General features: G+C 49.4%; 1 protein-coding gene across 4 annotated transcripts in view; it reads left to right on the forward strand.

Moving 5' to 3' along the window:
- CHD2 (chromodomain helicase DNA binding protein 2) overlaps positions 1 to 12,004 on the forward strand; it is a 125,841-nt gene extending 113,837 nt beyond the window's left edge. For 3 of the 4 annotated variants that reach the window (XM_027769131.1, XM_027769132.1, XM_027769130.1), the window contains 3 exons: positions 948 to 1,161; positions 7,554 to 7,800; positions 10,575 to 12,004. In XM_027769131.1, coding sequence (XP_027624932.1) covers positions 948 to 1,161; positions 7,554 to 7,800; positions 10,575 to 10,908 — 795 coding nt within the window. In that variant the 3' untranslated portion in view covers positions 10,909 to 12,004. Of the gene's footprint in view, positions 1 to 947; positions 1,162 to 6,120; positions 6,152 to 7,553; positions 7,801 to 10,574 lie in introns of those variants that run through there. The other variant, XM_027769133.1, reaches the window with a different exon arrangement.
- The last annotated feature ends 1,655 nt before the right edge of the window (positions 12,005 to 13,659 follow it).

Genomic DNA, 13,659 nt, shown 5'->3' on the forward strand with positions numbered 1-13,659 from the left:
TATATATATATATATTTAACTGGAGTGTATGTGTCAGAGACATAGAGAGAAAATGAGAGGGCACTTCTCACGGGGGGCAGTCACGCCACAATCTCATCTCCTCCATTTCTCCTTTCGGGACTTTAGGGACACACGTACACATGCCCAGGGTTTTCCTCTGCCTGCTGGGTCCCAAACACTTGAACCTCACATTTGGTCACGTGGGCTCCAGCTTCCTTGACCACCACGCCATCGGCTAGCCCGCTGATGTTTTTATATCGAATATTTACTTGCGTGGTAAAAGGAGTCGTATTACTCAAATATTTACAGGTTTATCTTGATAACTTGCATAGGAACCGGTTCCCACTGGATAGTCAAGGTCGTTCTTTGTCCTCGTCAGCCTGGGTACCTGTTCCATAGCACGTGCAACGACATCTTGCAGTCGTGCACGCTTCCTCGGGTCCTTCTCAGTGGAGGTTGGTTTCCTCATGGTGGCTAAGTAGGTCAAACTCAGCAGAAGGATCTCTGTTCGGTGGTTGGTGCTGTGGGAGCTCAGTGGGTTTTTGAGCAATTTTGGGTAAGAAGTTGGTGGTGGATGGCAGGTCAGAAGTCAGGAAGGATGGGACCAGCAGTTAGCATAATGGCTATGTCGTTGAACCTCTCATATAGTCGACTGCGGTTCATGTCCTGGACCTGGTGGCTTAAAACTCACACCGGGCATGTATGTGTATGTGCCCAAGATCCCGAGAGTGGAATGGAGGAGAAGGGATTGTAGCGTGGCCATCCCCCTGGGGGGTGATTTCTCACTTTCTGTCTCTCTGTCTGTCTGGTGAGTGCATGCGCCCTATGGCAAAAACCTCTCAAAAAAAAATAATAATAAAAGGAAGGATGAGAGGGAATGACTGTATTCTGCTCTTAAGACTTAAACCTGAGAGCTTGAGCATTTTTGGCTTCCTCTTCCTATACAGGAGCAAAAGAAGAAAGATGACGTGGTTGGTGGTAAGAAACCATTTCGACCAGAGGCCTCGGGCTCCAGCCGGGATTCTCTGATATCTCAGTCCCATACCTCGCACAACCTTCACCCTCAGAAGCCTCATTTGCCTGGCTCCCATGGCCCACAGATGCATGGACATCCGAGAGATAACTACAGTCACCCCAACAAGAGACACTTTAGCAATGCAGGTAGGTCACCGAGTGGAGTTGTTAAACAAGTAGCCTCGTCCCCTCCAAGAAAACCACACACAGAACCATTTCATTTTCCAAAGACAGGAGCTCGACCTTTGTGTTTTATTTTCCACCAACATTTTGTTGCTTTTGTCTTCTCTTAATGAGATAAAAGCATGAAATAAAGATCCAGAAGACTATTATTTTACCTTTAGATTAGAACAGCATAGCTACTGTAAACAAAAGACAAGGTATAGACTAAGGAAAGATTTTTATCATTTGATAGATGAATGCTTAAAACTGCTGGTATTGAAAGAGTCCTTATAAATTGAACAAAGAGTCAACCAAATTGGGACAAAGGAAAATCAAGAGAGGGAAGAGAAAACCTCTAATAGGAGAACATATTTGCAAACCATACATCTGATAAAGGGATAGTTTCTCAAATGCATAAGAATCTCAACTCAGTAGTCTGAAAACAGATAACCTGATCAAAAAATGGGTAAATGGGGGATGAGCAGGTGGTGTGGTGGTTAAGGCGCTGGACGCTCCCACATGGCTGACCATGGTTCCAAGTCCCGGACCTGGTGGCTTGCTTTCTCACTTTCCTCTCTCTCTTTTCCTGTGTCTCTCTCTGGTTAAATTAAAATTAAATTAAAAAATTAAATGAAAAAAATTAAATGGGTAAATGATCTGAATAGACATTTTTTCTCCCTGAGAGATTTTTTGCTGTAGGGCGTGTGTGCTTGCCAGAGGGAGAGCAAGCGAAGCTGCTGGGTCTGGGACTTGAACTGTGGTCAACCATGTGGGAGTCCAGTGTCTTAACCACTATACCACTTGCCACTACTACTTTATTATTTTTTCTTGTAAGATGTACAGTTGACTAATAGGAATATGGAAAAAATGTTCAACATCATTGATGATCAGAGAAATACAAATGAGAACCATGCTGAAATACCTCCTCACACTTACTAGAATGGTGTTACCAAAAAGACAAGATCAGTGTCTGCAAGCATGACAAGGATAGGGAGCCCTGCACAGTGTTGGTGGGAACGTGAAGTAGTCTAACCATTATGGAAATCAGTGTAAGGTCCCCCCCCAATTCAAAAGAAAACTGTCACACGATCCAGCAATCCCATTTTTTGGTATATATCCAAAGGTAGTGAGTACGCCAGGGAGAGACCCATACCCCCATGTGCTCTAGCAGCACTCACAGCAGCCAAGGAATGGAATAACGTAAGTGTCGGTCAATAAACGAATGAATGTATTCCACCTTTAACAAAAGGAAACACCATCATTTGCAACATCATGGATGAACTGGATAGCATTATATTAAGTGAAATAAGCCAGGCCCAGGGGACCAGCCAGTGGTGTAATGGTTACATCGCTGGACGGGAACGTGAAGTAGTCTAACCATTATGGAAATCAGTGTAAGGTCCCCCCCCAATTCAAAAGAAAACTGTCACACGATCCAGCAATCCCATTTTTTGGTATATATCCAAAGGTAGTGAGTACGCCAGGGAGAGACCCATACCCCCATGTGCTCTAGCAGCACTCACAGCAGCCAAGGAATGGAATAACGTAAGTGTCGGTCAATAAACGAATGAATGTATTCCACCTTTAACAAAAGGAAACACCATCATTTGCAACATCATGGATGAACTGGATAGCATTATATTAAGTGAAATAAGCCAGGCCCAGGGGACCAGCCAGTGGTGTAATGGTTACATCGCTGGACTCCCACATGGCAAACCATGGTTCAAGTCCAGATCCGGCAGCTTGAAGCTCACGCTGGGCATGTGGGTGTGCGTGTCCAAGATCCCCAGGAGGATAATGGAAGAGAGTATTGCAGAATGGCTATCCCCTGGGGGATATTTTTTTCTAAGCAAAATTCCAAAATTTTAATTCAGTCTGCATGGCTGTATTTGAAACTGATTCATGGTTGTGATTTTAAAAAATTAATTGACAAAAATTGTATATATTGGGGCCAGCCAGGGGATTGGTGGTCAGGGCAGCTAGGTCCCACAGAGGCAAGTGTGCAGTTTGAGTGTCATACCCGGTGCTTGGAAAACACATCGGGCACATGATTGTTTGTGCCCAGAATCCCCAGAAGTTTGCCTTCTCTCTTTCTCTCTAATCAAATTGAATAATAATAATAAAGTAAACTTAAAATAATTATTTAAAAAAAATTTATTTCTTGGGTGAGAGAGACAGACAGCACCCCTGATAGGGTTCTGATCCCGTTACCTAACCGTAACCCTCCATCAGCCCTCACCCATGGGTCAACAAGTGCCTGGTGTCCTTAGGGAGGTCCCCGGTCTTGAACTGGGAATCCTCTCATGTGGAATTGCCGCACGTTACGTTGTGCTGCTGCATCACTGTCTGGCCCTATTATAAATTACTGTTAAAGAATAAAATAAGGGGGTCTGCAGGTGGCATGGTGGTTAAGGGTGCTGGTCTCCCACATGGCCGACTGCAGTTCGAGTCCTGGACCTGCGGCTTGCTTTCTCACTTTTTCTCTCTCTCTCTCTCATTTGCTATGTTCCTCTCTGTTCATATTAAATAAATAAGCAGATGAATAATGTTAAAGAAAACAATTCTTTTTAAAAAAGATAAAAATAAGGAGAAAAAACTTACAAAATAAAACCAAGAAAGTTTGTAGTATTTATACTAATAGCGGTATTTTTCCCCCAAAGATTCAAATGTTTCATAGTAATCAAAATGAAGTATACATTCCTTTGTAAAGCTCAGTTCTAGAGTTTCCATTCGATTAAAAAAATATAAATCCCAGTCTTCTGGTAAAATTCTCTAGTTTTTTGGGAGATTATTCTCTTCATCTTCTTCTCTTGGCAAAATATATTAATTATATAATTAAAAAATCCTTTCCTGCTAACCCCTCTAATGATTGAATTATTCTGAAATACTTTCTTTTCTAAAGAATTGTTTACATAATTTTTCTTCTTCCTGTTATTGTTTTTAATTTGACCAGAGAGATGGAGATAGGGAAAGTGGAGAAATAATAAGTAAGTAAGTAAATAAATAGAGAGAGAGAGAGAAAGCAAGTCACCAGGTCCAAGACTTCAATCACGATTGGCCATGTGGGAGGCCAGCACCCTAAGCACCATGCCATCTGCCAGCTTCTGTTCTGAATCATTCTCTGTCGTCTGCCGTTTTTGTCTCTGATGGTTTTTAACTTACAGTCTTGTCTTTTGCCTAGTTATTTCTACTTAAATGGGGAGGGCATTGTTTTAAAAAACTATAGAAACTCTAGGTAATGTTACCTTCACCCTTTCCTCCGCTGTGTAGGAGGTGATCAGTGGCCGAGCCCACCTCTGGGTCACCCGTGTGGCTGTTGGCCACTTGGGGTTCAGCCCCCCCCCTTACTGGTGGGCTCTAGGGCTGGCCCGAAGTAGGTTGCTTTCATCTGACTTTTCCACTTGACCTTGTCAAAGCGTGGTTCCTCTGTTCTGGAGCCCAGCTCTTCAGAGGCTCTGCTGTGTGGTCCAGGCAAGTCACAGCCCCTCTCTGCCAGTAGGTCTGAAACCCTAATCTTTGTGTCCTCGGCACCACAATGGAGCCCCCACCTGCACTGCTTTTCAGAGGGTTTTTAGTGGAACCTTGTAGCCTCCCGCTCCCTGCAGATTGTGCAGACCCCTAGGAAAAGCTGGCCATGTGTTTGAAGTCTTCAGGTCTTCAGGGCCACTCTAGCCTAGAAAGACCTCTGAAAGCTCTCTTGGTTTCCCTAGTGCTCCAGCACTACTGGCCTTCTGCCTGGAGACGCCCAGATCCTCAGCCCCTTGCCAATATTCAGAATCACAGATCTCTTCAGTAGCTACAGGAATCAGCTTTTACTTCTTTGAAGTTTTCTGTCTTTGGACTCTAGTCCTCCTCCTCCTGATTGTATTAGTTGTTCTTTGATGCCTTGAAATAGAATTTTTTTGTTCTTGCCAAGAGAGCGTATGCGCTCACCAGATGGAAAAACAGAGAGAGAGAGAGAGAGAGAGAAAACACCCCCCAGTGGGAAGCGGTCACCCTGCAGTCTCCTCTCTAGTTCTCTGTCTTGTTGGGATTTGCATGCACACATGCCTGGCATTTTTTTCAAGCTGCCAAGGCCAGGATTCTAATAGCCTTTGGGCCACATGGGATCTAGACCCCTAACCATGAGGCTCAGGGCTGGCCCAAGACAGATGACAAGATTACATTCATCTGGCCTCGGCATGTCCAGGCTGCCTGGTATCGTATAGTGGTACCCTTCCACCTCCACCACTTCTGCTGGTCCAGGAGTGATTTTTCACAGCAAGAGGTCCAGGTGTTGGTATGTGGGCTAGAGAATAGTACAGTTAGCAAGTGTAGTCTGGAGAGATTTTGAAAGACCAGGCACAACTTGCAGCACCAACGGGTCAAGTAAACTGTAGATGTGTCAACATATGATGTTTGTTAACTCTGACACTATGAAGCAACTCAGCACCGTTGTTTTCTTTTTTAAAAAAAATTATGTATTTAATTCCATTTGTTAATGTTACTAATTCTTGGAGAGGTTTTTACTATAGGGCCATGCGCTCACCAGAAAGACAGAGAGAGAGAGAAAGTAAGAAACCACCCCCCAGGGGGATGGCCACATCACAATCCCTTTTCTACTCTCCTCTCAGGATCCTGGGCACACACGCACACGCACCTAGCATGAGTTTTAGCCACTGGGTCCAGGACTCGAACTGCAGTAGATCACATGGGAGTCCAGCAACACAGCCATTAATGCCATCTGCTGGTCCCTGTTGTTGTTATTTTTTAATTTGACCAAACAGCGAGAGGAAGAAAGGGAAAGCGAGAAAGCGCGTCCAGGACTCAAACCATGGTCAACCATGTGGGAATCCAGCACCTTTAACCACCACGCCACCTGCTGGCCCCAGCACTGTTGTTTTCTAAGTTATTCTTTTCCTTTTTTGTTTTTGAGTGAAATCTCATTTTCTTGGTCTTCTCCAGATTAGAAGATACAGAAAATAGAAAGTTACAGGTAAGATTGTTAAAAGAGAGAGGTGGTAAATTTTCCTCTGCCTTAACATTTCGTCATTACCGGAAGGCAGAGCAGCAGGAGCTAGGCCACAGAGGGGGAGACGTCATGTGTGCTTGTGGCCCGTGCCAGCCTCTTCAGTGTAAACGTGAGCGGACGTGGAACCCAGCTAGAGAGAGAGAGAGAGAGAGAGAAAACACCCCCCAGTGGGAAGCGGTCACCCTGCAGTCTCCTCTCTAGTTCTCTGTCTTGTTGGGATTTGCATGCACACATGCCTGGCATTTTTTTCAAGCTGCCAAGGCCAGGATTCTAATAGCCTTTGGGCCACATGGGATCTAGACCCCTAACCATGAGGCTCAGGGCTGGCCCAAGACAGATGACAAGATTACATTCATCTGGCCTCGGCATGTCCAGGCTGCCTGGTATCGTATAGTGGTACCCTTCCACCTCCACCACTTCTGCTGGTCCAGGAGTGATTTTTCACAGCAAGAGGTCCAGGTGTTGGTATGTGGGCTAGAGAATAGTACAGTTAGCAAGTGTAGTCTGGAGAGATTTTGAAAGACCAGGCACAACTTGCAGCACCAACGGGTCAAGTAAACTGTAGATGTGTCAACATATGATGTTTGTTAACTCTGACACTATGAAGCAACTCAGCACCGTTGTTTTCTTTTTTAAAAAAAATTATGTATTTAATTCCATTTGTTAATGTTACTAATTCTTGGAGAGGTTTTTACTATAGGGCCATGCGCTCACCAGAAAGACAGAGAGAGAGAGAAAGTAAGAAACCACCCCCCAGGGGGATGGCCACATCACAATCCCTTTTCTACTCTCCTCTCAGGATCCTGGGCACACACGCACACGCACCTAGCATGAGTTTTAGCCACTGGGTCCAGGACTCGAACTGCAGTAGATCACATGGGAGTCCAGCAACACAGCCATTAATGCCATCTGCTGGTCCCTGTTGTTGTTATTTTTTAATTTGACCAAACAGCGAGAGGAAGAAAGGGAAAGCGAGAAAGCGCGTCCAGGACTCAAACCATGGTCAACCATGTGGGAATCCAGCACCTTTAACCACCACGCCACCTGCTGGCCCCAGCACTGTTGTTTTCTAAGTTATTCTTTTCCTTTTTTGTTTTTGAGTGAAATCTCATTTTCTTGGTCTTCTCCAGATTAGAAGATACAGAAAATAGAAAGTTACAGGTAAGATTGTTAAAAGAGAGAGGTGGTAAATTTTCCTCTGCCTTAACATTTCGTCATTACCGGAAGGCAGAGCAGCAGGAGCTAGGCCACAGAGGGGGAGACGTCATGTGTGCTTGTGGCCCGTGCCAGCCTCTTCAGTGTAAACGTGAGCGGACGTGGAACCCAGCTCTTTCCTGGCAGTCATCAAGCCGTCCTTTTCCTGCAGATCGAGGCGACTGGCAGAGGGAAAGAAAGTTCAACTATGGGGGTGGCAACAGCAACCCTCCCTGGGGCAGTGACCGGCACCACCAGTACGAGCAGCACTGGTACAAGGACCATCACTACGGGGACCGGCGGCATATGGACGCCCACCGGTCTGGAAGCTATCGGCCCAACAACCTGTCCAGGAAGAGACCTTACGACCAGTACAGCAGTGACCGAGACCATCGGGGACACAGAGACTACTATGACAGGTAGGCAGAAGGGCCTGAGACACCAGGTCCTGCCCTGTGACACCAGCTGTGTGTAGGAGAGACATCGACGGGTCCATTAATCCGTCTATTAGGTTCCCACCGAGTCCTGTCACGTGTCAGCCATGGTCCCAGGTCGGATCAGACATGTCTGCTGTCAAGGCATCTTTGGGGTGCCAGAGAGGAGTCTCGATGTGAGGCAGCCGACGCGGTGTGCTGAGCGATGGCCAGAGTGGAGTTTGGAGTTTCTCTTGGGATCAGGAGTTTTAGCCGAGGGCTGAGGCAGAGGGGAGGCCGTCGATTCTTGACCTGGAACTGAAGGAAGCTAGGCACAGTGCAGCGGGATAGCTGTCACAGGCCCAGGCCAGGACTGAGCCCCCGGGAAGGACTGCCCAGAAGGGCAGCAGGTGGGATGTGGCAGGGGAGGGGAGCCTTGAATGTCAGGGTTACTCTCTGGGTCATAGGGAGTCGCTTGTGGTTTCATCTTTTCACCTGTGTAGGAAAAGTTTTCTGTCTTCCTTTGAGAAAATGTAGCAAAGTGCTAACTGTGAAATATTGAGGTCAGCAACCAGAATTACCAAGCTCCATGCTGGGCTCTGAGCCACCCTGGGTAACCTGGATTCTGAGATGGGTACCAGCCTGGGTCCTTGCTCAGTGGGAGCTCATAATGTAAGCAGCAGAGATGCTTGTGAAATTGTACCCTCCACACAGCTCTACGCAGTAAAATAACGAGCTGAGGTTTTAGATTATGACAGTTAGCAAGTCTCAGAAGGGCTAAAGAGCTTTTATCTCTGCTTCCTAATTCCAGGACTTGACTGTATTTTAACCTCGTAGCAGCTTTGATTTTCACTGGGCAAATGACATGGTTGGTTTGACCTGCACTTTGAAGTCGAAGCAGGGAAATTTCCATGTCTGCATCCTGACGTGTTTGTGGAGGGTCTGGCAACAGCATGCAGCTGCAGCTGGGAGGCAGCCTCTCCTTAGGAGCCTCTGCTGTGCTCCCACCCAGTCTCCCGTGGGCTCCTGCCCTGCATTCCTGTGTACAGATCCATGTTTCTTTCTAGTATCAATTATTTTGTGTTTGAAGGGCTTTTGTTTTAGTGTGGGTCTGCGGGTGAGAAAGTATTCCAGCCGTTGGGCCACCAGGTGGAGTGGAGGTTAGGTGGCTGAGTCTCACCTGGCTCATATGTGGTTTGAGTGCCACACTCAGTGGCTTGAGGATCACACTGAGCATGTGTGCGTGCGTGCCCAAAATCCAGAGAGGAGAATGGAGGAGAAGGGATTGTAGCATGGCCGTCCCCTTGGGGGGTGATTTCTCACTTCCCTCTCTGTCTTTTTACTAATTTTTTTAAAAGAATTATTTAACTTTATTTATTATTATGTCTTAGTATTTCCAGAAGGAGACACGTACACACACACAGGGAAAGTGAGAAAGCAAGCCTCCAGTTCTGGGACTTGAACCATGGTTGGCCATGTAAGAGTCCAATGCCCTTAATCACCACATCGCCTGCCAAACCACCCCCACCCCCTTTTTTTTTTTTTTTTTTTTAGATTTTTTGCTATAGGGCACATGCATTTACTGGAGAGACAGAGACATAGAGAGGAAAAGTAAGAATCACTCCCCAGGGAGGATGGTCACACTGCAGTCCCCTCTCCTCCATTCTCCTCTCTGGATTTTGGGAACACGTGCACTCGCGCCCGGCATGAGTTTTAAGTCGCTGGGTCTGAGACTTGAACCACAGTCGACTATGGGGGAGTTCAGTGATGTCACCAAGATGCCACCTGCTGGTCCCTCTGTCTCCATTTGGCAAGTGCACATAGCATATGGCAAACAGAATTATTTCAGCATTTGTATATACGCTTATAAGAGCCTGTATTTTTGAAAGATATTTTTGCCGGGTGTAAATGTCCAAATTAACAGCTCAGAGCTCTAAAGAGGTGGTGCCAGCCTGTGGTCTGGTGGTTGAGAGAGCGGGCTCTCTGAAGGCTGGCTGCATCATTTGAGTCCCGTTTGAGAAACACACTGGGCGTGGGTGCACGCATGCCCAGGCATCTGAGAGGAGGGCAGAATGGAGGGAAAAAGGGTTATAGCATGGTCTGCGCCCCACGAGGGGAGCTTTCTCTCTGTCCTCTCACGAGTGCACGAACCCTCTGGCAGTGTAAATAAATGGACCCATCAGGATTTCGCGGGCACACGCATATGCACCTGGAATGGTTTTCAAGGTGCTGGGGCTCGGAATCACGGTGCGGTCAGCCATGTGGAATCCAGCTCCCCACGCACAGCCGTCAACTGCTGTGCCACAGGGCCAGCCGTAATTAACTCTCTAATACCTTTTACATCGAGTGCATTTTCAAATTACCTTTATTAACCCATCCGTTACTATTTTATATTCTATTTTATATTTAGGCTGATTGTAGGTTTTGCTGTTACTAATAATGAGTACCTTTTGATCTCCTCAGCCAAGGCAAGGAATAGGACAATCTTTATAGGTCTTGCCCCTTTTTCGGAAGGGAGTGTAAGTTCAGAAAGCCATCAGCCATTCGAGGATTTAATCACTGTGGCCTTGATGAGGTTTATGTCATTTCATACTCGGTGGTTTTGTCACTAAATGTAAAAGGATCCCTTGTTACTAGTTTTGTTTTTCAATTCCTGCTAATGTATTGACTGTTTTGGAAATGTCGGTGAATACGAACGGAGGAGGAGGAGCCAGTGGAGGACAAAGAAGTGGGTGGGAATTGGCAGAGGGCTCCGGCTGACCCTCTCATCTCTGTTTCAGGCACCACCACGACTCCAAACGGAGGAGGTCCGATGAGTTCAGGCCTCAGAATTACCATCAGCAGGATTTTCGACGGATGTCCGATCACCGCCCCCCTATGGGCTACCACGGCCAGGGACCATCCGACCATTACCGCTCTTTCCATACAGAGAAACTGGGGGACTATAAACAGCCCCTGCCCCCATTGCACCCCGCAGTCTCGGATCCTCGCTCCCCCCCTTCTCAGAAATCCCCTCACGATTCCAAATCCCCCCTGGATCATCGGTCTCCTCTCGAGAGATCGCTGGAACAGAAGAACAACCCAGATTATAACTGGAATGTTCGGAAAACATAAGGGACGGCTCGGAGAGGGGAGAGCAAGCGTCACGGAGCACGTGGGTATTTTGGTGTGATCCGACAGTAGCCAGTCCCCTAGACCAGGCCGCGGAGTTTCTGGACATGCTGCTGCGGGCCACTCACTGGCTGAAGGAGCACTTCAAGGAGCGGGAGGCCTTTGGTTGGGTCCAGCTCTGAATCGGGTCTCCGCTCCGGCCCTGGGCGCCCCATCCCATTCCAGCCTCGTTCTGGCCACCCACTCTGACGGGTGCTAGGAGGAAGAGGAGACTTTTTGCCTATCACCTTCACTGGCCCGTGTCCCCGGTGAAGGACAAGCAGGTCCTGAGTCGGGAATGTTTTCCGGCCAGGGCCAGCGTGCCTGGACCCCGGTGTGGCGGTGCATGAAGACTGCCGGGCCCCTCTGGACAGTGCGGTTGCGTTCACTGTGACACGCGGATGCTGCTGACGGGGAGCGGGGCCGACGGAAGGGGCCTTGCATCATAGGACCCGACCGGGAGCAGGCGCACCCCTCACACGCGTTCTTGGGAGACATACATGTTCGGCCTCGTCCTGCGAAGCCAGTGGGGTTGGGGTGGGGTGAGGGAGCTCACTTCCACAGAGACCCCTTCCCTGCCAACACTAATTCTTCTCGCACTGTACATTGCAAAAGTTTGGTGTCTGGAGTGGGCCTCCTCGTCCCCCGTGCCAGGGAGAGTAGGGTCCCTCTGGCTGACTTCTGCGTGTTGTGGTGTCAGTGTGGGGCTCACTCGATCAGGGAGGGACTAAGTGAGGCCATGGGGTGGGCGGGTAGGGTGGGGGCAGTGTGGCCGCAGAGCGGGAGTCCCTGGTGGGTTTCCGATTGCCGTGGCACGGAGGAGGACAGGTCCTAGAAGGGAAGGGGGGTGGGTAAGCTACTGGTGACAGCATCCTACTGGAGGCACAGGACAGGCCCTAGTGCAGGCAGGGGCCGCTTCCCAGCAGGAAGTTCTGACAGTGCCAGCGAGGGGGGACCGCTCAGTATTGACAGCCTGCATTCAGTCCCCTTCTGGAATCACAGGTCTCCTGGCAGTCACGGGGCCCAGGGTACCCGTAGGGAGCCGTTTCCACTGCTCTGGGGGCTCATGAGGGTTGAACTCCAGCTCCAGCTTTTTTTTAGATAACATCAGGTCAACTATGAACCTAAGTTAATCTTTTTTTTTCTGGTCCAAAATAGGAAGCCTCTGAGGCCAGGGTGGCTCGCTGCAGACAGTAAGAGTCTACCAGAGGTGAGCTGAGTCGGGGCCAGGAGGCGAGCGGGGGCACCCGCGAAGTGCTCACGCGGGGCCGCCGTCTCACTAGTCAGCATAGTTCGTCAGTATTGTTAGCGTAGCCCAAGGGCTTCGTGCATGGGGACGGGGTGGCCGATGCACATGCGGGGCACACGCCTGTGGGTGCCAGGCTCAGAGCTGTTGGGCAGGCACAGGGTTTAACTCCCTGAACCCACTTGTGGGAACTCCATAACGTCATCACCGTTGTCCTTCACTGGGACGCGTCCGAGTCGTGCCCCCAGGGCAGTGGGCCTGGCATGGCGGTTGCGATTCCTCCTCGCCACACAGAGCCCCATGGGCCCCGTGGTGTGGAGTCTCCGGCTGAGGGTTGGGTCCTTGTAGCAGGTTTTGGGAGTTCGTGAGCCCACCGCCCTACCTAACGCCTAGTGAGTGGTACTTGGGGCGCTCACCGTGAACTCGGACCGCACACCACATGCATTGGAGAAAACCCCTGTGACCCCATGGGAGCCACCAGGCCAGGTCCTCCCTGAGACCCGCTGAGACTGCTCGCTGGAGGCCAGAGGCCATGCAGTCATAAGGAAACACGGGTGGAGCTTCTTGCTGATCCTTTGACACTATCCTGTATTCGTCCTGCCCAGGCCAAAGAGGAAGCTCAGTGGGCCGGTTGGACGGGGCAGCGAAGGGGGCTGAGCCTCTGCAGGGGGGTCGGTCTGCCTGCCGTGCGGAAGGCCAGGGGAGGTAACCAGAAGCCCCTGCATTTCCGTTCTCCCCAGGTTTCCCCCTGAAGCCGTTGATAGGAGATGTTATTCCCAAAGATGTCTCATCATGAGGAAAAAGGAACCCCCTTTTGTTCACATCCAGGACTTTGCCATAGGATGGAGCAAAAGGCGGTCCCGGCCCAATCAGTGTTAACGTTGATTCTCAAACTGCAGTATCCCTGCCAGTCAGCTGCCTAGGTGTCGAAGTGTGCTTGAGGGGTACGTCGGGAGGAAGGAAGCATTTTCTCACCCAGTTCAATCAGTACGATACCATAGGAGGACATTAAAAACAAAACAGAAATTTGCACAGGGTAGCAATTCTCTTCCCCGCGGATGGGAGATGCTGCCCCTGGAAGCCATGAGGATGGTGGTCGCGGAGCCTGGCTTTGCAAGACTCCCTTGTGCTAGAACCAGCAGGGGTCTGGAGGAGGAGGGAGGCGGCACCACCTCCAGCCTGAACAGCAGCCAGGCTGACATCACACACTAGCGCTTGAGAGGAGGACCAGGAGACCCCTACGCGGCCGGGCTGGCCCGGGCCCTTGGCGGCCAACATGAGTGAAGCAGCCAGGCCAGGCCCGGCCAGCCCCGGCTCCCTCTCCTTCCAGTCATTCCTTAGCCCTTAGAGGGACCGGGACGCACTCACTCCACTCGCCCTGCAGATGCTCAGGCCCGCGGTGCAAACGCAAGTCATTGACGAATTCACAGTGACACTGAGACCCCACAGACCAAAACCCACTCGTCAGC

Source organism: Tupaia chinensis, unplaced genomic scaffold (assembly GCF_000334495.1).
Source record: "Tupaia chinensis unplaced genomic scaffold, TupChi_1.0 Scaffold000078_1, whole genome shotgun sequence".
NCBI classification, from domain to species: domain Eukaryota; kingdom Metazoa; phylum Chordata; class Mammalia; order Scandentia; family Tupaiidae; genus Tupaia; species Tupaia belangeri.